The 21769-nt window shown below is 42.7% G+C and overlaps 1 protein-coding gene across 1 annotated transcript in view; it reads right to left on the bottom strand.

The window, feature by feature from the left end:
• The window catches only part of cpne9 (copine family member IX), a gene marked incomplete at both ends in the record, with an annotated part of 124551 nt that extends 107346 nt beyond the window's left edge, over positions 1 to 17205 (bottom strand). The window contains 2 exons of the mRNA XM_080496289.1: positions 13484 to 13524; positions 17126 to 17205. Coding sequence (XP_080352415.1) covers positions 13484 to 13524; positions 17126 to 17205 — 121 coding nt within the window. The remainder of the gene's footprint in view (positions 1 to 13483; positions 13525 to 17125) is intronic.
• Positions 17206 to 21769: the final 4564 nt, after the last annotated feature.

Raw genomic sequence — 21769 nt, 5'->3', positions numbered from 1 at the left:
AGCTCTGAATAAAATGTTGTTAAAGTGATGCAAGACTCACTTCTTGACCTGATTGCATATGATTATTTTTGCTTTCACTGTCATCTAAAGCGACGATTCTCAGCAGTGCCGGCTCGTCCATGTATATACACAATATACACACACCTTTGACTGACTGTCATATGATGAGGTGGATAATAGCAGAATGTGGGGGAAAATGGACCGTCTGAATGGATGGATGGACCGTCTGAATGAATGGATAGACCGTCTGAATGGATGGATGGACCGTCTGAATGAATGGATAGACCGTCTGAATGGATGGATGGACCGTCTGAATGAATGGATAGACCGTCTGAATGAATGGATAGACCATCTGAATGGATGGATGGACCATCTGAATGGATGGATGGACCGTCTGAATGGATGGATGGACCATCTGAATGGATGGATGGACCGTCTGAATGGATGGATAGACCGTCTGAATGGATGGATGGACCGTCTGAATGGATGGATGGACCGTCTGAATGAATGGATAGACCATCTGAATGGATGGATGGACCGTCTGAATGGATGGATGGACCGTCTGAATGGATGGATGGACCGTCTGAATGGATGGATGGACCGTCTGAATGGATGGATAGACCATCTGAATGAATGGATGGATGGACCATCTGAATGGATGGATGGACCGTCTGAATGAATGGATAGACCGTCTGAATGGATGGATGGACCGTCTGAATGAATGGATAGACCGTCTGAATGAATGGATAGACCATCTGAATGGATGGATGGACCATCTGAATGGATGGATGGACCGTCTGAATGGATGGATGGACCGTCTGAATGAATGGATAGACCATCTGAATGGATGGATGGACCGTCTGAATGGATGGATGGACCGTCTGAATGGATGGATGGACCGTCTGAATGGATGGATGGACCGTCTGAATGGATGGATAGACCGTCTGAATGAATGGATGGATGGACCGTCTGAATGGATGGATGGACCGTCTGAATGGGTTCGTGCCATGTTGTCCCGTGACGTCTTGATTACCATCTTGACATTTGTGCCAATTTGCAGTCAAATTCCCAGCAGCTGAGGCACGACCGTCTCAGAGCACCGGCTCATTGCTTTTACTGGTTCGACTTATGAGAAGAGCTGCATGTCAGCGCCGCGCCGCTCCACTGTGATCAGAGTATCAGTCGCCGGTGTTCCCACCACCTCGCCGAACACGCTCTCAGATGAGAGCTTGTTGAGCCTGTCAGTCATCTCAGATTCCTGTGACAGCGATCGCTCCCAAGTGGGGTTGACTGGCAGGGCGTCCGATGTTTTTCTGCATTGTTAGGTGAGTGGGAGTTGAGAGTTGCATTAGCTGATGCGGTTGGGGCTGAGCTGATTCCGGTATCAGCGAGACAAAATGATACTAACCAACCCAACTACACCTACTCTCTGGAAATAGGCAGACTGTCAAAGGCAGTGATTGCTGGAGTTGTCAGGAAGGCTCACCTCGACAAGAAAGGATGAAACTGCTGTGCATTTGACTAAAACACACGATTAAAAACTACTTGGAGGTGCATAGGAGCAAACATGCAGTATCAGTCTCTGTGAAACAATCTCAGTCAACGTTTTGGTTCAGAGTGACCGATGTCTTTAAAAGCATTGCCAGGTTTATATGTACCTGCTACTTTAACTCTGGAGGATTTATGAAATTCTGCACATGCTGGTTACAAAACAATTACCTTAAAACCCAAAAGTACACTGTAAAATAAAAAGAGCTATTTGTGTTTTAATGGAGAAAAAGAACAAGAATGACCAGTTATATGCATGTGATTGACCACTGCAGGGTACGAGAAGACAGTGGTCAGCCCCAACTATAACATTTGTGACAGGTGATATTGATCCTGTCACCTTGCAATCGCACCTGTTGCAGATCTCGGAAGCCTGTTTTTAGATAAGTGGCAAGAAAGGTGTTCGACCTCGAAGCAATGGAGGACAGTAGCGGGTGTCTCAACGTGCCGTGCTGGCAGCAGGGTGCGCTACAGGAAGTAGCCAATGGCGGCAGTGTGACGGTCCGCCTGCAAAACTGTAACCTCGACACGTACCGGCTGTCTCAACACTGTTCACAGCCCACGTACACATCTTCAATGCAACACTGTTCCCGATGGCAGCGGCCACGCTGCAGTGGTTTGAGGAGCATGACGAGAGTTCAAAGTGTTGACAAGTGTTGGAGGTGTTGACTTGGCCTCCGAATTCAGCAGAGGTCTCGTTCCAAGAGAACCGCTTCGGATCCACACTGCAGGAGCGCGTACAGACACAGAAACAGAAAGGAGAGAACTCACAGGTGGACGTAACGCTCCTCGGATGAATCACCGTCCATCTGCAGCTGCATGTATGCAGATCAGCTGCATATTCTACCCTTCGCATGCCCACATACCACTGAATGATTAATGTGAATCAGCTCAGGAATGCTGAGTTGTTGTGTTGAGTCATGACAATAACCTAGAGAAAGATTGAGGCGTTGAATTACACATGCCGGTCAAACCGAGCATGAGACACAACTGACAGTGACGTGGATTCAGTTCAAGCTGACGAGGGGAACTTTAACGAAGCAGCTGAGGAATGGGATTTTAATCATGCATGCAACTTCTACAGACAACGTTCACAGCTGCACTGTTCCACACAAATCAGATAAACTTTAGGTCACGACATGAAGGTCGACAACGCAAGCCGAATCCCAGCCTGAGGTGACGGGGGTCGGCGTAATTGCGCAATAATAAGACGTCCTCAACATAAACGTGAATGGAACCATCACCGTTTGGAGAAAAAATCCCTTAAAGAGTAGAAGGAGGAGAATATGGACGCGGTCGTAGCTCGAAAAGAGAGGCCAGCTTGGGGTTGGCAATTTTGTAAAGTGAGTTTGAAAGTAAGTACTTGTTAGCATCTACTAGCATTTTAGCATTTACTGTTATGGTCTTTCATTTTCCCATAAAACACACCACATGTAAACGTAGCGTACAGGTCGTAGCAGCATCACCATGTCCCCAAATATCTGCCACCGTCTCAGTTTTATTGCAGGTTGTCTTTGGTCAAAGACCGCGACGACGGACGTCCTTGAACCGGATTACTGTGAGACGTAGGAACATCGATTTAGAGCCAAAACCAACGGCATCAAAGCCGCTCTCCCATTGTCGGGATCTTTCATCTGAGACGTACAAAAAATTGCACAGTGGGTAGCGGAATCATTTTAATTTGGACTCAATTCTATTAATGCTTGAGCCAATATTATAAAAAAAATAAAACTAACTTTTGAAACCCATATTTTTTTTCATTTCTGACATTTAGGCGAGGTCAAACAGGTCATACAAGGAGTCATATTGTTGAGAAAAACATATTTCACAGTCTCACAGGTCTGAGCGGCTGCAGCTCTACAGTCGCTCCCCAGAGAGCATCATGGATAATGTTCAAATATACTTTTATTTTTCACATCACCTCAGGTCTTATGTGAGAGTCCATCTAAAAATAGAGTTAACCTGTGACACCCTCCCGAAGCTCATTTGGAAATACTGCTAATCATCTTTGTTAAACACTTAGTGAAAGATATTAGAATATATAAAGAAATTACCATTATGAATGAGTATTTGATTTAAAAAAACTTGACCAATATCGCACAATATTTGTGATACATCAACAAGTAGATGAGAAAACATTGCAATTTGGCAACAATACTTTAAATAGTCGTACATCATAATTGCGTTTCTGACTTGTTTGACTAATTCTGCAATAACTTCTGCTTCCAGCAAGACTTTAATTGGCTCATCATGATGAGGCTTTGAGGCAAATGTGAGCGAATGTGTTGGTGTAACGTCAGTGTGGCTCAGTAGTTGTGTCTTTGTTTAATACCAGTGAGATTTTCCTCAAAACTCAAAGCTGTCACATCCTGGCATCGCCTGAACACGTCAGGAGCTCCACAGCTCACTGCGGCTGCTGGTGGATTTTATATCTAAGTCAAAATTCTTAATGGATCAATTATAGCTCAGCAGCAGAAGCAGAGATAACAATAAATGTGTCCTGTGGATTTCAGCATCCCTCCGAGATCTACATTTTTTTTTTTCACATCCAGTGTTTAGAAAGTTTGTGACCTGGAGTTTTCTCATGGGAAAAACCAAAACATCAACAATGACTGTGGAAATCGAGCCTGGAAACTTCCTGAATAAGTTATCAGGTAACAATCCCTCCACAAGCAGAGAGTTTATAATTCTGTAACTGTTAACAGAACCTGGGATGAACTTGTTTCTTCGCGTTATTGCTTCATCCTGCTGGTAAAGCAGGGGTGAGCAATACAAGACTCGCAGAACTCCAGTTGTGTGAAATGAAGCCCAAAGGGGCAATAAAAAGCCACAATAATCTTTGATTTTTCAATTTAAATCAACCATTTGCAATTTCTCTCCTGGGAAGTGCAGCATTTTGGTTAAAAAATAGCCTAGAAAATATCACGATGAGACCTGCGACAATAGATCAGTGATGCAGCAATAGAAGTGAGGTACTTTCATGATAACGTTGCATTAGCATTAAAGCCAGAGACTGCATGGAAAAATGTGAAAACATGCATGCTCACTTCAGCAAAATGCCACAAATAGAAGATATATCACTTTAGCTTGCACAAGGTTAAAATCACACTGATTTATCTTACCTTAAAAACCAATTTCAATTCAAATGACACTTTTTGCTCATTCATTTGTTATCCTAAAAGAAAGACAAAACAAAGATTTAGATTTAAAGGTAATTTTGCATCCTGGCATGCTCAACATATTTATACTTGTCGGGATTAAAATGGTTGTAACACCCCTGCAGTAAAGGAAAGTCATTTTCAATTCCTATGCTGTGATAAAGTAACTTTCTGATGCCGGTCAAAGTGGCAGACGGGCTTTGTAGTTTGAATTTTTTGGGGGGCTTTTGGCTTTTGGCAAAAAAAGGCAAAAAAAGGTGGAAAAGCAGTGTCTGCAGCATATTTATGACCTTCCATGCTCTTGGCAAAAAGAACCTTAATTTTTAATGAAATATGAAGAATGATTGTGATTTACTTAGCATTCTAGCGAGAATATCTCCGCTTCTAGTCCACTTCATCGTCTCTTTACATGTGAGGTGTCGCAGCCCACAGGTTGCCAGCCCACAGGTTGCCAGCCCACAGGTTGCCAGGCCTCGCCTCCGCCTCTGTGTGTGTGTTTGTTACAGTGTGCTGTTTGACAAGAGGGACCCTTTGAGTGTGTACAGTTTAGCTAAACTTTCGTAATCATCGTCCAGCAGTTTGATGAAGGTACCAGCTGTCTTGTTTTGAGTTAATTAGGTGTTTTGTTTGTTTCAGGTTTGCCACTGTTGTTTAATAAATTTGTGTCATTTGAAACTTTTGACAGCCTTCTAGAGGAGAAGCTCCCTTTTTGCTATTTAATCCATCATTGTCTAGTTCGTCAGTCACTAGCGTCACTAGTGAGCCCCCCCCCCCCCCCTGTTTTCCCTTTTTGTTGGACAGTACCTGTTTGGTCATCCTTTGTTGTATTGTTGTATGTGTCTTTGGGTTTCTGTTTGATTATTGGAAGCCTGAGAACTACCAATAAAACTAATAAAACAAATAAAACAATAAAACTTCCTACACGCACACCTTCTCCTCGCGGAGCCAGGTCGTAACCGAGGACTTTCAAATCAGGTGAGTCGCCGGTTCTGCTGTCGAGATGCAGGAAATATATCTTTTTTCTAATAATTTCCATTGTTTGATGCTGACTGCTAACTTGAACAATAAACATTGTATATCAAAATTGTATGCATTCAATGTTTAACATTTTATCCTTGGCTTTGAATTATCACTTCATCCTCAACCCGTTTTTTTGTTGAGTTTTTTTTGGTCTTCAAAGTGTGCTTACACACGAGTCTACCCATTCTCCCATTTGGTTTCCAAACCATTGCTTGGAAGGGAGCGTGCGCCTCGTTTTGTGTGTGCACGCTCCTGATCTGAGTCCAGTCAGCTGTGCAATGTGCTGAAATGTCCAGTTTGCTCCATGAAAATCCAACTGCACCACTTCCAGCACTTTGCTGTTAAAGTGACATTGCCTGATACCGCGAGGTTCTTCCAGAGAGTTACGGTCTGAATGAGACAACGTTGTTTAGTTTTTTTAATGTTCTGAAATGGAACTGAACCACACGATCAGCAGAAAGCCACACAAAAATATAACATGAAGCTGACAAGCTGTACTTGCAATGATAAAATTAAAGACTATTTCAGGTTGCAAAGGCCGAGAATGACGGCCGGGCAACGTGACGGGCGAAACATTCTTTCACAGGAGAAATATAGCAAACAATATCTACTTTTGTATGAGAAAAAGATCAAAGAAAACTTATGCATTTTCCACTCAGGCTCTTAGCTTTTTATATCACAGGGCCAAATTATACAATGACCCTCATGCACATCATCTCTTCGGTCTGGCACTCTCAATCATTCCATCAAAGACACTGAAGTTCTTATTAATCCACCTAACAGCAGCAACCCTCCAGAATGTTCCCTATCTTCTTTTGATTGGAGAGTTTCAGGGACGTCATGGTTGCGCCACCGGCCAGACGTCAACACAGGCTGACAGTCTGTGATCTTGTAGCCCTTTGTCAGGTCGTCCAGCTGAAACAAACAAACCAACCGACCGTTCACCCGCGAACCTGCACTTTATCTGGGCAAAAGACTCTGGTTCTGTACCGTGGTTGATTCTCGCCAACTCATTGTGAAAGGTCAAGTAGACCCTGGACATGTTTCCGATCCATCACAGGACAAACACAGCGAGACAAGAACACACTTTCATTTTCAGCTTGTTTAGTCAACAACTAAACAAACATGTATGTCTTTGGGTTGCAGGAGGAAGTCACGGTGTCTGGATGAAACCAGCAGGTTTAGAAAGCAGGCTACAACTAGAAACTGGCCAAACCGGGAATCTGCACATTGTCTGGCCTCCTTCTGTATCATAAGTCTGCGTCTCTTACCGTTTTGCCACTTCCTGTTTGTTTTCTGACTTGTCTGCATCTCGATGCACCTGCTCCTCCTGTTGGCTTCCCCCTTTGTGTTCCAATGTGTTTCACCCGTTTGTCTCCGTCCCGTCTATTTAAACTCCCCTCACGCCTGTCTCACCGCCCGGTCGCCTTCATACCTGCTGTGTTGAAGGATTCGTCTTTTCGCTTGCGTTGCTTGGATTTACTCGTGTTTTGATTTTGTTTGATTTTCTGGACACTCTTTTGGATTCTTCGCTCTTGTATAAATAAACTCTTCGAACTTTTCTCTGTCCTGTGAGTCTGGATTTGGCTTCTGCCTGGGACACATTGCATTGCCCAGGCTCCAGATGTCATTTGCTGTTGATGTTGCATTTGTCTGGCAGCATTTAGCTTTAGTGGCAAATTACAGATGAGTTATTTGAAGGTGAGCAAGGTTGTTAATCATTGAATTACTCAATCAATCTTTACCTGATCTGAAACTAGCATAATATTGTTGAGGGATCAATGTAGGTTAGACAGACTATGAACCATTGAAGTCAGATTTTGAGAAGCAGTGAATGACAGGTCTGTGTACTACTTATTTTCAACATCTTACAAGGGCTCGCCTCTGAGAGATATTCACTTTCATTCATTCAGGACGTTCATTCAGATCTGATGATGAAGAAAGGGAGCAAGGTTTCACATTCAGGAGGACAGGGGGTCCTGGACTTGTCTGGTTTCCCATCAGATCTGGAAAATACCAAGCCTTGACATTTTGAACCTCACAATTAAAATATTTCAGCAAAACTCTTAAAATGTCAAGATACACGGTTGGTTTTGAGGCTTTGCACTTCCACTCAGCACCTCTGACAGCCCGTCTCTAAGGCATGCAAGATGACTGTTATCCTATTGGCCTTTTTCTGCTTGAGAGAAGTGATTTTGCCCGGAATCCAATGCTCAAGTGTTCGTAGTATTACTGAGGGACCCTATTAGCATCTTGAGTGGAGCTAATGTCAACAGACTATTTATGCGTTTAGCCTCAAGGAACAATGGAGAAACAATTTTAGCATCTCTGTATATCTCAACTCAGTTATTTTCATTTTATCTGTCCATAACTGTGTAAAGGTATTTAAGGATTAAGTGCTGCAACAGAAACGATTTGGATCAACATTCAGGCAGAATGCTCAAATAAAGTTCCTAAGCAATGGCGTACATAGCATCGATTATTTTTGGATAACTTTTAAATGCGTGGCAAACTTTATATACTATGCTCATCCAACTGCACATTTTCTACATTAAATGTGAATAATGAATCAATACTTTCACAATAAAATGAAGAAAACTGTCTGCCTTGATGACACTGTATGTCTGAACAGGTCAATTTGAGCATCATCCACTACATTTGATGTTTTTTTTTCCCCGGTCCGAGGCAGCGACCCCTCACCCTGCTCTATCCCCGCCACGACCGGCTGGAACTCCGCGGGCAGATCTGCACATCTGCTATCACTCACACACATTATCACCCAGGCCTCCAGACCAGGAGTTGGACAGCTGTGCTCTCCAGCTGTGATTTGTGTAAGTCGTTTAAAGCCCGGCTGTCTGGCTGATCCGGGGAGTCGTTTGGTCTGAGAAAGTCGGGCCTGATGGGCTCTCAGATTTTCTCGTCAGAAGCTGCCCGTCTTGCTTTAGACTGTGGAAAGCATCGGCGCCGGGAAGCTGAATCCTGTAACGGAGCAGTTTAAACTGCCAGCTGCAGTCGTTTTCCCCGTTTGGCTTGTCGTGGCTTCTTCAGCAGTCTTGATATTGTGTTTCACTCCTTTGACATTTTTCTCCTGTCTTGTCTGAAGCCTCTAAACATTAACTCAGTGTGGAGAGGAATTACTTTCCATGAATTACAATCATTTAAGTTTGACAGGTAATGTTTTAAAAAGGCAAACAACTGCTCCACTTTTCACATTGTTCTTATTTCCTTTCCTCAGAAATACTCGTTTTTCTCTCTCGTTTAGAACATCGCATCTTGTAAGTGCCTTCCTCTGACCTGCATCCTCTGATCCTCTGTTTTCTCCACCGGGCAAGATGATGGCTTTGAAAAGTAAATGCATACTTAAGGACCCTTGTGAGAAATTGGTGAATAACAAAGAGACGACTTCCTGCAGAGGTGATTGGCTGTGAAAAATCCAAGCGGTGCTTCAACGTCTGGCAACACAAACTCCAGAAGACAAGGGTTCTTTTTTTTTTCTAAATTGAAGGTATGCCAGTTATTAAACTGATTTATATCTTAATATTTCAAGGTGAGTGCAACAGTGGTGATCCACAATGTGAATACCATCATCTTATCATTGCTTACAAATGAAGCCGGCTGCCCGACACACAAAGAATTAATGTTTAAAGGTGCATCAGTATGCAGGGGTTGTTACGTATTACAAACTTTTCGCTAGTCTTGGCTTTGCCGTGTCAGTTCTAACTCAGACATCAATTTGTACTTAAGCAGCCAATGACAATGGATGAATAATAATGTATTGAGAAGGGCAAATGTAGCCCAGTCCCACCTCATACCGATAACATAAAAAATATTACAGCATACGGCAGTATTTTCCAATGAGTGTATATTAGGTCAGTATTTAAGGTCTCATTTATACAGTTTTTCAACAATTTCACATTGGTGCCAGAGGTTCAACAATATTTTATTCAAAGTATATATTATAATTGTATCTCATCAAATCCAGCCTCGGACCTGAATGTCATCGAGTCTAACAATCCCTCTACTGGTCTTAGCTGATCAGTCCACGTCTACTCCAGCCATTCTTAGCTTTCCAGTGTTTCAAAGTAACTTGTTTCCTTGTTAACTGGTGACCTTTTAGCATCTCTTGTTGCTGCTAATAACAGATGTTAAAAACCGGAATCCGTGGCTGTCCTGACGAACGACGTTTAACAGCTTTTACAATGAAGCTTAAAAGTGTGGTTGCTTTTTTGTTTTTTCTGATAATATATGCCATTATGAGTAGCAACGACTCATGTTAAAGGAAGTCTGTCACCATTTAATGGGCAAACCGGTTCATCCGAAATAATGGTATAATAATGTTTACAGTGGATTTATCGCTATGACTCATGTAAACGCTGTCATTCAACCAGTTTGAACCAGAATCTCACTCAGAAGGAGGCTCCTGAAGATGGTGAGTTAAAAATATTGTGTCTGAATATTTAATTTAATTTGGTCCTACGTGTTGTTACAGTTACTACCAAGTAGCTAACGCTAGCTCCTGCTAACTGTAAGGGGCACTGTTACAGTTTATCATATTAAACATAATTTATTCAGTATTTCAATAAGCCAGAGCCAGAGGGAGTGGTTATTTCCCCACATGGCATCATGAAGGGAAGTCTCTGATTCGCTTGGTGAATGTGACTTTCTTCACTTCTGAGGCGTCATGCTGGGACACATGTTACTGTTAGAAACCATTAGAAAGTCAGTTTTGCATACTATTGGACCTTTAACGTTTCTCCTCATTAATGAGTTCACATAAACAATGTTTGTGAATATATTGAAAGGTTTTGAGTGTGCGTTATGGATAGGCAGAGCAAAAAGCAACCGGAGCAAAAAGAAAACACAAGTCTGGCCACTGACAGAAGTCCGACCACAGAGGGAAATAATCCTCAGGAGCTAATTGGCAACACCTGTTTAGAGTTTAGCTCATCAGTTCAGAGACGACAGGAAGTGAAGCCAGAAACCCAGACCGATGCTCTGTTCATGCAGCTGGGAACTGGCAAAGTTACCACTTGGTAAGGTCCCATTTCCCAGTTGACAACATGACAACTTAAAGCAGCGCAGAAAGTAGGAAAAAGGGCCGTCATTGAAAATGCTTTGCAAGATAAAGATGAAATGAAGTTCTAAATAACACAAACAACACAGAAAATTCATGTTTATACTTCATTGGTTTATGATAACAATAAATCAAGAAATTCTTAAACTAATTGCTCATAAGTTTTATGGTTACAAAAGGTTAGTGTAGAGCAATAAAAATAATAACATGAAACATTTAATTTTATGCAAATGTATCAAAATAGGACATGATCTTTTATCAAACCTCTGCCGTATCAAGAGACTCCAAAACGGATGACGTTCCTCAAGGATGACGGAGTCATGACCCACCCGATTCTGCCTTTCATTGATCTTTGGCTAAGCCCCGCCTCTGAATGCAAACAAACCAATAGCATTCAACTATCAACAGTAGCTAAGAGGGGGCGGGGCTTAGCCAACGATCAATTAGTTGGTACTCATGGAATTCACTGATTTGATTGGTTCATGTCTACGCTCACTGAGAGAGCTGACGAGTCAATCGGAGGCAGACTGGGGCGGGAAGGCGGAACATTTCACACCCAGTTACCTCAGAAAAGCATCATCAACTATGTATGTAAGTCAAATTCTCACCTTCGCTTCTACAAGCACTCACAATAACCCAAATAAAGGTGTGGATGTCTAATCATGGAAAAAGAAAGTAAAACTACAATAAATGAGTGTCTCAAGTAAACCCTTTCTACTGAAAAATGTTAACATTTCTGTTTGAGATTCGTGTCACACATGTAAAAATTTACAAAATAGCTTTCTAGCAAAGGACAAGTTCAGCAAATTATGTTTTCATTGCATTTGCAGAACACATTTTTGAGTTGTATTTATACGTTCTGGCATTCTAAGTGGCCTTGGCCCTCAACCACCACGTCGATAACAGTTTGCCCTTGAGTGGAAATAAACCTCTCCATACCAGATTGTTGGAAACCCAGTTATTTACCTCAATCTTTTACACAGATGTCGCATTTAAACACACATACCAACGTATGAACCACTTATCTTCAAATGCTCAGGAACAATTGTTCCAAAGTTCACAATCACAAGAGCAGACGAGTGTGGACAGTTGTGTTGCGTCAAAGATAAAGTCACTTTGAGCCAAACGTCCAGCGGTCAAACTGGATGACGTCAGAAGAGAATTAATTTCAAAAGTCTCTTTTGTGTTCCCGTCAAGATGACAATACGACCTGGACGAACACATGATCTTTGGGACCAAATTCCACTATTTTATACTTAAACAAGCAAGCTGGGCGATCCTGAGACTGTGTGGTGACGAGAACAAGACATTCAGGCTTTAATGCACTAAAGGGTTTACACATGTTTAAAAAGGGGTGCAAACTTGATATTGCATGCACATGTGAAAGCTGATCTACTTGCAGGATGTAACATCTGAGAATGTCACATCTGACAGATGTGCAAAATAAACGTGATCGATTGAGAGCGTTTGCGTTCATGAATATGGACTATAGGCCCAGAAAGAGCAAAACACCGGAGTGACTTCATGCTAACTTATTAACGACCAACAAGCAATAGGATTCATCAAGTCTGACAACATTTGCAGTAATTGTCTCAGTCATTTCCTCATCTGGCTCCACACAACTTTTATTTGCAAATATTATATATTTTGCGTGTTGTACCTCTTCTTAGGTCCTGAATCTCCTGTTGGGTTCTTGTTCAAGAAGCTTTGATTTTCTGAGAGGTCACACATTGCTTTTTTTTTTTCTTTTCCAAGTCTGGATTCATCTCACCCTAACCCTCTGTCTGAAAGATTTTTGCTAAACAAAAGTAAGCCGCCAACAGAGTGGATCCTGTAGGACTGGACCAGGCTGCCACAGACAGAGAGAAGCACTGTCGTGGATTTTTTTTCTCAGCAGGTTTCCCCACGTGATTTCTCCCGACAATCTTCCAAAGTGGCGGTATTCTTTTATCACAATGTACTGTATGTCGGAGGAATTACAGGCTCGTGAAACCCGTGAAGAGGTGCCAGTTGGTCGAGTCAGGAAACGGCTGAAAAGCCATGTGACTTTGTATGTTGCTCCCATTGGTCAGTGACCTCCACCAATAAATCCTGTCCACTGGCATTGCAAACGGTCGGGGCAGATTTCTTGTCTGAGATAAAAAAATAAAAAAATAAAAAAATGTGTGTGGGGAAGGAATTCAAACATTTTTGTCACTTTTGTTGGATTGATTTTTGTGTTTATCACCAAGTGCCATCAGGGACATGCATCATTGTCTAAAATTCATCTCCAGGAGCAAAATAAGCCCAGAACTGCTTTTCGTCACCAAAACAACAGGTCGTCCTTGGAATCTCTCTGGTGAACGCAACCACATCCCATGAAAACAAAACCACATCCCCCTAATAGCAAAACCCACTTCAGTATTTGAGGTTTACTTCTTGACCTTTCTTTAACTTTGTCTCTTCCTCACTCTCGTCCTGCGCTGCCCTCCTCCTCCTCCTCAGTCATGCAGTGTCAGCCATGTTGTCACCTACTGAACGCTCTGACCTTCAGGGTTATTCACTAGCGCCAGTCCCAGAGGGAACCACAACACAATCAATTCTGTCCCACTGCTGTCAAGGAAAGGGAAATGCCAGTTTAACAAAAATGTTTCTCCGTGTGAGCTCAAAGCGACCGTCCTGACAGTGAAGGGTGTTCACTTACCAGGGTCGGACTTGGAGAACGTGTCCACGTCCAGTAGACTCCTGCGGAGACAGAATAAGAGCAGGTAAAGACGAATCCTTTCACGGCAATGTATTCGTTCATTAACATTTCTTAAATTCTATTTTTGTCTCTTTTGTTCTCGGCTCTCCAGAGAGTTGGCAAAAAAAAAACTCTCAGCTGGGAACTCTGTAAAGTTAGGTCACAGGCAATTTTTCTTTAAATTACTACCCACGACTCTGAACTCTAAATCATACTGTGAAGCGAACCGACACACAACGTTGTACTGCACCCCCCCCCCCCCCCCCCCCTCATAGAATCTCCTTCCCTTTTCCCCCTGAAATGAAGGGGATAAAACACTCGGCGACTGGCGAAAGGCTGGCGAAGACCCTCAGGATGCAGAAGATGAAGAGGTAATAAGAGAAGGAGATTTGCCTTGATTGAATTCCTCACTTGCAAACAATGGCTGCCAGAGCTCAACATGCCGCGGAGGTTTCTGTGGCCTACGGACATGCACTCAGTTTTCTAATTTAAAAGGACACGTTGCTTTTACTAGAAGCTGTGGTTCTCAGAATGGGGTGATTTGGTGGTGATTATAGACATTTACTGAAATAGCTTCATTAGTTAACACGGATTGGTTAAATTGTGGGTCGTGGTACTCATTTTTTATAGCTGTTTTGTTGCCGTGTTATAAATGAGCCACAGAATGAACCGAAACAAACGTGTTTTAAGTGATGATCTTAATAGAAACACTCAAGTAAAATGTGAATGATGCTAATTCCAGCTATCTTGAGATGACTGCGGTTCCTTCAGAACAAGGACAACAGACTTCCACAGACGAACACGTTGTGAGACGTTGTGAGGCACAAGACTTTTAGAATAAGTGTAACCAAGTTACAGCTGTAAGTGGCTTTTATTCTACGCGGTGGTAGAAGTGAAGAAAAGCAAGTTGTCCTTGTTTTCTCATCGAGCTTTTGTTTTGTTTTTTTTAAAGTGGCACTTAATGGAGATGAGCCATCAGTGACATACTCATAAAGAAAACTCTACATTCACTCAAGCATGGTAAGGTATGAAGGCCAAAAAGCAAGCCCAACTTGTCTTTAACTTCTACAAGTATTTCTACTGCGTATGATTTTAAATATAAATGTTTACACCCATGTGCTAATTGACATTTTGGCTAATGATTCTATATTCTAATTGACACTTCATGTATTCCAATTTTTGTACATAATATACATACCGACACTATACATGAAAGTTTCATGAAAGTTGTCGTCGCCTCATTTTAAGGGTTAAACGTATTTTGCGGCTCCAGTTAAGTTTGATTCGGTGGAAAGTGACAAAAGGTCATAAAGTTTACAGACCGCTGCACCAATGTACTCAGACTTTTCCTTCCACATCCAATAGCATTGACAAGTGTTTGAACGCACGTTTTATGCCTCCACATTATTGTCACAATATTGGCAGATCAACTTTGACACAATGTCAAAACTACTTGCCAAAATGGTAAACATCATTCCCCACAGCGCGCTATGGACAGCAGCAGATCCAAGCTCTCACTTTCTTAATTGCAAGACACCATCGCCTCCTGAACTGGAGGTCGATTCAAAGTCCATCCAGTCGTCAGTAAATCAGTGACGTAACGTCTTCGTTTGAAGCCATAAAAGATCAGGTTTTCTTCAGGGACCAACTCCAAGAAGTTGTGGCAGCCATTTTTTTTTTCTCCCAGCAGTAATACTCATCAATTCTTCAAACTAAATATGTGAAAAAAAATAAAAGCTAATTATGGCCTGTTTATTGTCTTTTTTTCAACATTTTTGGAGGCAAATGTGCTTCATTTGAATGTTTAATGTACAACATCCAGCCATCGCTGTGTCATATTTTGCCTAAATAAAAATATTTTACCCTCTCAAAAAAAGCTATATAACTTAAATATTGTCCCACTTTGCATCCGACGATTCTCACATTTAACAATGTCTTATTTTACCTTGAGGTGGCAGCAGTGAGTAACAATGATAACAATATAATAATGATATTCACAACAACCATTAGACCAGACATAACATCTTTGCAAAAGTATTTGGCAAATGAAACAAACCTCAGTGCTCCTAGAAATGGTTTTGGTTTGTTTTCTCTATCTCGATGGCTCTAAGCAGTGTCTTCCTGTAGAATTGGTCGTAGCTTAGCAACAGTTTTGCTGGCTTTTAGCCAGTCTTTTAGCTAAGAAACCTACAAGGTGGATCGTTAGCCCCAACTGACAGTCATCGTTTTCATCCTGATCCACAATGAGTCGACGACACGAAAGATGGAAGAAGTTCTGTGGTCCAATTGGCTAAATTCCTATAGTGTTGCGTTTTGTATCGCGGATACAACCAACTGAGCTAGCGGTGGAGATGTTCTTCTGGGCGGCGGTGGTCCAGCTGGTGCAGCAGCTTGTCGTTCAGCTGCTACGTCGCGTCAGTGACAAACCCCAAACTGGTCCCGGTGGATGGATGGATGGAGTGTCTTGCCTTGAACGGGTCAATGCGGCTAACGGTGCATCTGATTGACATATACCATTCAAACAAGCTCCGCCCATTTTGAACGAGGGACCCAAACTTTAAAACTGCTGCCCCCTTCAACAAAATGGAATGTACAGTATGACACGGCTGACAACAAAGCCCATTACAAGCTATTATGCCCATCGACTTAGCATCTATTAAATACCGATTTATCTTATACCGACCAAGCCCTGTGCAGACACAACATATTAATTTTAGCTGTTGTTGTTTTTTAACAAACTCCACAAATGTGTCGTAACAAATAATTCATCAAGCTGCAAACAAGATGGACTGAGGGCGGATTTGGTTCTGCCTTCACAGGGAGCCAGGGCGGCTGTTTTCACCTCTCGCTCTGGACGCATCGTAAACTGAAGGACTGTGCTTTTATCGCCATATCTCACAAAACAAAGGAGTTATTGGAGATAAAATACACGCATGGTGCGAAATGTGTTCATCGTCCAGCTCCGGTAATGATTCCCACAGAATTTGGGGAGTCTCCCTCGGGTGTCTGGATCCTTCGGGGTCTGGCTCGTGTCGGAAGCCATTTATTACTCTGGGAGTGGAAATGACAGTCAGCCGCACAGGCAGGAAGACAGGAGCAGACAGGGTTGGGGAAAAAAATAAAATAAGAAATAACCCCTGACTGAGTTTGACCACTCATCTGTTCAGTCAACACACAAGTTTCATCCCGATAATCTCCACACATCTGCCTGCATCTGGAGACGATGGTCACCTGCACGGACGATCAGCCCGCGCTCACTGAATGCCAGCGACAATCTGCCGGGTCCAGACTTCGTGCACTAATCAGGAGATCCTGGACGATATTTGACGGCTTTGATGTATACTGGAGGCGGCAGATGCCGATTTACCCTTTATGATTGGAGGTAAAGGGCATCAGAAAGTAAAAGGTCATGCAGAAGAGGGAAGACACACGTAGATGGGTGAAGAGTTATCAAGACAAACACCTTAATGTAGGAATATATACCTCTAAATGTCATGAGTACGGCAGAGAGATATCTTAATTTCACAGCTGGAGATGAAGTTTTTAACCCCGAAGAACCACGGGAGTGGAACCACTTGACAGACGTAGGAAGAAGCACTTTACCTGCACGACACGGTAACTTCTATTTTAGTTGCGGGGACTCTGGTGTTGAGAGGGTCGAATTCCCCTATTGATGCCATCATCGCGACGCGCGACGCTGAAGAGCATCCACGGAGGGAGAGAGCAGAAAGAGAGGGCAGAGAGGAGAGAGACGGGGAGAGGAGAGGAGGCTGGGATCATTCACAATATGATCGTGATTGCAGTAAATCCATTGTAGAGATGTTGCGCTGGGTCGTTCCGCTTCTGGAGAGAGCGGCGCGCAGAGAGCGGAGGAAGAGAGAGAGAGAGGAGAGAGAGAGAGAGAGAGAGCGAGAGAGAGGTAGAGAGAGAGAGTGAGCAAGAGAGAGAGAGAGAGAGAGAGAGAGGCGGTGAAAGTTGTGAGGCAGAATTAAAGTTCATTCATCCTCCGTGTGCTGCGAGGAGGAGAGCGCAGCCAACAGGACGCCCCTGTAACAGCACCGGGATGCACCGTCAGGTGGAGCAGGTGGAGCGTGCACACGCACGCACACACACACACACACACACACACACACATACACACACACGCACGCACGCACGCACGCACGCACACACACACACACAGACAATCTATTAGTCCTGCAGCTAAAACCCACAACATCGAGAGATTTCAGGATGATTCAGTTCACAGCAGATAATCTGCAGATGACTCATGACAGCGTTTCAAAGGGAATCAAATGGGTTACGTGTTTAAAGGTATATCGTCTCACATTTCATCTTGATTTGTGCTTTATGTGTGACGTTTTAATAGATCCTTCAATTATTGTAGTTGGCATGCACCATATTCGGCCCACTAGAGGGCGCTCAGACAAAGAAGAAGAAAAACGTTTTTTTCTAAATTAAAAGTCCTGTATTATACAGTATTTTTTATTTATTTTTTTTTTTTTAATTTCACAATTTCTCATCGATGTCATTTGTCCAACAATATTATATTCGAAGTGTTTTTCATTAAATCCAGTCTCGGTCCTGAATGTCCTCCAGTCTAAAAGTCCCTCTACTGAGAACAGGCTGTCTCTGTGTCTGTGTCTGTCCACGTCCACTGCAGACCGTCTTTTTAGGAGAAGAGCTTTCTGGTTGTTTCAGGGTAAATATTTGCTTTTAATCTGGAAGTGCAGATTTTTGTCATCAAGTCTTTTACAAACCTCCCTCTGCATGTAAAATAAATGTCCTTTTTTTTTAGTTGAATGTACGTCCCAGGCTCTTCTTGTACCTGTAAAAATGGTTTGTGTCAATACTCCATTGGGTTTATATATAGACCGTTTATTTGTTTGTTTGTTTTTATTTTGTTATTTAATAACCTATTGCATATGTTATACATATCAGGTACACACGCAGCGTTGATGGATTTGAGGGGTGAATTTAAAGGAAAATCACCCAGGAATCCAAATTTCAGGAGTCATTGATAAATAAATATGAGTACAAATGAGGTAATTATACCATGTAATGTAAAGTTTTCATCTTAAAATATGAAAAAAAAAAAAAAATTTTATGGGGCATAAATTCTCATCTCTTTTTTTCTTTCTTTTTTTTTAAAATAAATTAAGGGTAATTGGTTTTCAATAATGTGGAATGTGGAGATGTTTGAAGGCTGATGAGGTTTTCCTTTATGGAGCTGAAACGGAGCCAGACTGAATCAGTGTGGGAGACGCTGGGAGTTCATTAAAACCACTAATTGGTACCAAGTAATCAGGTGAAATTACTTGCTGGTAACTCCGGATGCTGCGTTCATTTCTGCACCAAACAATCAGGAACCTGCTTTTCGTTACGATTTGCATTGACTTCATGTAGCGAGAGAACTCAGAGCTTCATCCCCATGCAAAGTGAACAAAGTCATGACTTTTGGTTCAACGTAGGGATTTGAGTTCCATTGAGCTTTTCCCCCTCTTGAGTCAAGCAAAGCAAACAATCCATTTTAGAAGCTTTGGCTTCGTTAACTATTGATGTCACGTCATGTGAATATGCTGAAGAGGCAGTTTCATTTTATGGGGAGTCGGATCTGCGCTACTATCATATGGAAATTTTCAACACGCTTCTGATGCAGACTCATAATGGAACCCCCCACCAACGCCGCTGGATCATTTTCCGCCACCAGGAAACTGAACACCCCCCCCCCCCCCTTTGGATTGTGTTGATCATGCAAATTCACACTCTGGATTCTAACCTTGACCTTTTTTTTTCACCGTGAGGCCACCGAGCTAACCTCTCCCCCACCGTGCCACCTGAAACGTCAGAGTTAACCTTTAAAAATGAAGCTCACTTGAATATTCATAGCTTCTGGGAGTTTTAATGAGACGGAAGAGGGAAAATGTCATTTTCGGGACAATTGCAGGATAATTGAATTTCTTTTAAATGAAAATTACATGAGAATAAAACAAAGTAAAATGTTCTGTCAATGTCATAACCCATTGTTTTATAGGGATACTTTAAAGACTGTTTTTGTAACGTCAGCTCCATGATTTAATACAAGATGGTAAATAAAGTGAGGACTGTATATTATTAAAGTTGACGAGCCTCTGCATTAAGGTGGGTCCTGAATTTGTGTTTGCAAGTGTTCTACTTCATTTCAGACACAATAAAACGCATCAAAACAGCATCTTTCAAACAAACCCTTTATTTTTTTAGTTGTAACAAGAATTAGTGGTTCTTTTGACAAATCCAAGCAAATTGAACATTAAAAAAAATCAATCTTTACTAAGTAATGCACAATACATGGAATCGCTGTGTAGCTTAGATGCTAATGCCACATGGCGAGCAGTAGACTCGCTATTACAGAGCGATTTCCAGCGAATTAATCAGAAACCGCCATAAATTTGGCGGATCGTAAGTTGATGTCTTATTTTGTAATCCCTCCGACCGGTTTGGACCCTCTTGTGGGTTAAATCTTTGCTTGTTTTATCATCTGTGTTATTTTAGTCAGGCACAAAATGATAAAACATCCAGAAACTAAACCAAAAGCAGCATCGCTTAGAAAACGACGAATCTGTTTATCGAGTCGTGTCTAAAACCAGATCTTAAGATCCCCCACGTATGATGAAGAAAAAAAAAATCACCTTGTAACATTGGCGTTGCGTCACGTATTGTGCTTCTACCCGGCGAGGCGAGTAATCAGTACAGTGGCGCTGGCACACCCATGGTCAATTAGCTGAACAGAAGAAACAAGCTGCCATCGCCTAATGAGACGTCTACGCTTCTATATCTGGAAGGGTTACTCGGTAATTTTCCATTAATCAGCTCTCCTGAAAGCAACATGACACACTCTCTACTAAAGCCTCCCACTGTGAGCTCAGCATCGCATCCTCTGCAAAATAATAATAATAATAATAATAATCATATAAAAAAAAAGAAAAAGAAGAAGAAGTAGAAGAAGGCTGTATTTTGAAACGTGGTATTTTTGGAAAACAGAGGCACGGAGGTCCCGGAGGACCAGAGGAAAAGACGGAGAGAGTGTGCGGCAGAATACAAAAAAGGAGGGCAAAGATGGGAAATGTTCCGTGTTGGATTGAAGGTGAAAGGGGGCTCTCGTTTGGAACGACGGAAGCTCAATCTCCTGGAGAACACACAGGTTGAATTGGTATATATATATATATATATAGATGGATATATATCTATATATAGATACAGACTCAACTGTGGATTTCATTCGCAGGTAATGGATGGAGGGAGCGACTGTATCACTGCTCCTCAGCCTTGTCACACACTGCTAATGACAGATGGATGTGGTTCTCAGCTGTGTGTCCGCATGTGCCTCCCCTCCCCGCACCTGTGTGCACGAGTCCACACAGCCACTCCATTTGGCCGTTGATCAGGTAGAAATTGAAAATTTTCATGGGGCCCGAGGAAAAACAGCAGCGATGGAGAAGTGCGTGTGTGTTGGGGGGTGGGGGGGTGGGGGGACCGAGGATTGGAAGGAAAAAAGAAGAAGAAAAGTCTTGTTATTTACCCAATTTCCTCCTCTGCTGTCTCTGGATGATCTATAACAGGATGTGTAATCGGACGATCAAAGCGGGGGACGGCGGCTCGGGGGATGTGTGTTGCCGAGTGGCAACTAATTATCCAAGGGGGAGAAATCCTGCTTGGTTTCCGTCTGACTGTGCCGAGCAAAGCAGGTGTCTGACAAATGGTGGAAGCCTGCTTGCAATCATAATAAAAGGCCTGTTTACATCTGGGCGATTTGGGGCTTTTGTCCGTTCCTTCTTTTATCCGGTCGGAGGGTCACGGCGCTGCGAAGGCTGCCGTGCATTCAACACACTGAAAGCCTCAAGCACGTGTTTCGCGGGCCATTCGTTGGTTGAAAAGCAACTTCTGGATTTCAAAGTAAAAGAAACAAAGACAAACTTGAAAATGTTTACCGAGGCTAAAAGCAAACCTGCCTCACTCCACAGCTTCACGACAGCGTGCGGCGGCGCCTTCTTGATCTCGAGCTCCGTCGAAGGACTTCCTGTGGCTGGAGGCTTTCCTCTGTGACTCACAGTGTGTTTGGGCCCGTTGTCATGGCGCAGACCGAACCGGGAAACCAATCAGACGCCTCCAGAGTTTATTGACTCTGCCGGTTCCTCCTGTCGTGTCACCAGCAGGTTGACATTTCAGATTCTTAGTGAAGTGTGTCCACAGAGATGAGACGAGGTGTTT

This window comes from Blennius ocellaris (genome assembly GCF_963422515.1).
Source record: "Blennius ocellaris genome assembly, chromosome: 5".
Taxonomy (NCBI): domain Eukaryota; kingdom Metazoa; phylum Chordata; class Actinopteri; order Blenniiformes; family Blenniidae; genus Blennius; species Blennius ocellaris.
This window is presented reverse-complemented; position numbering and strand designations above follow the sequence as displayed.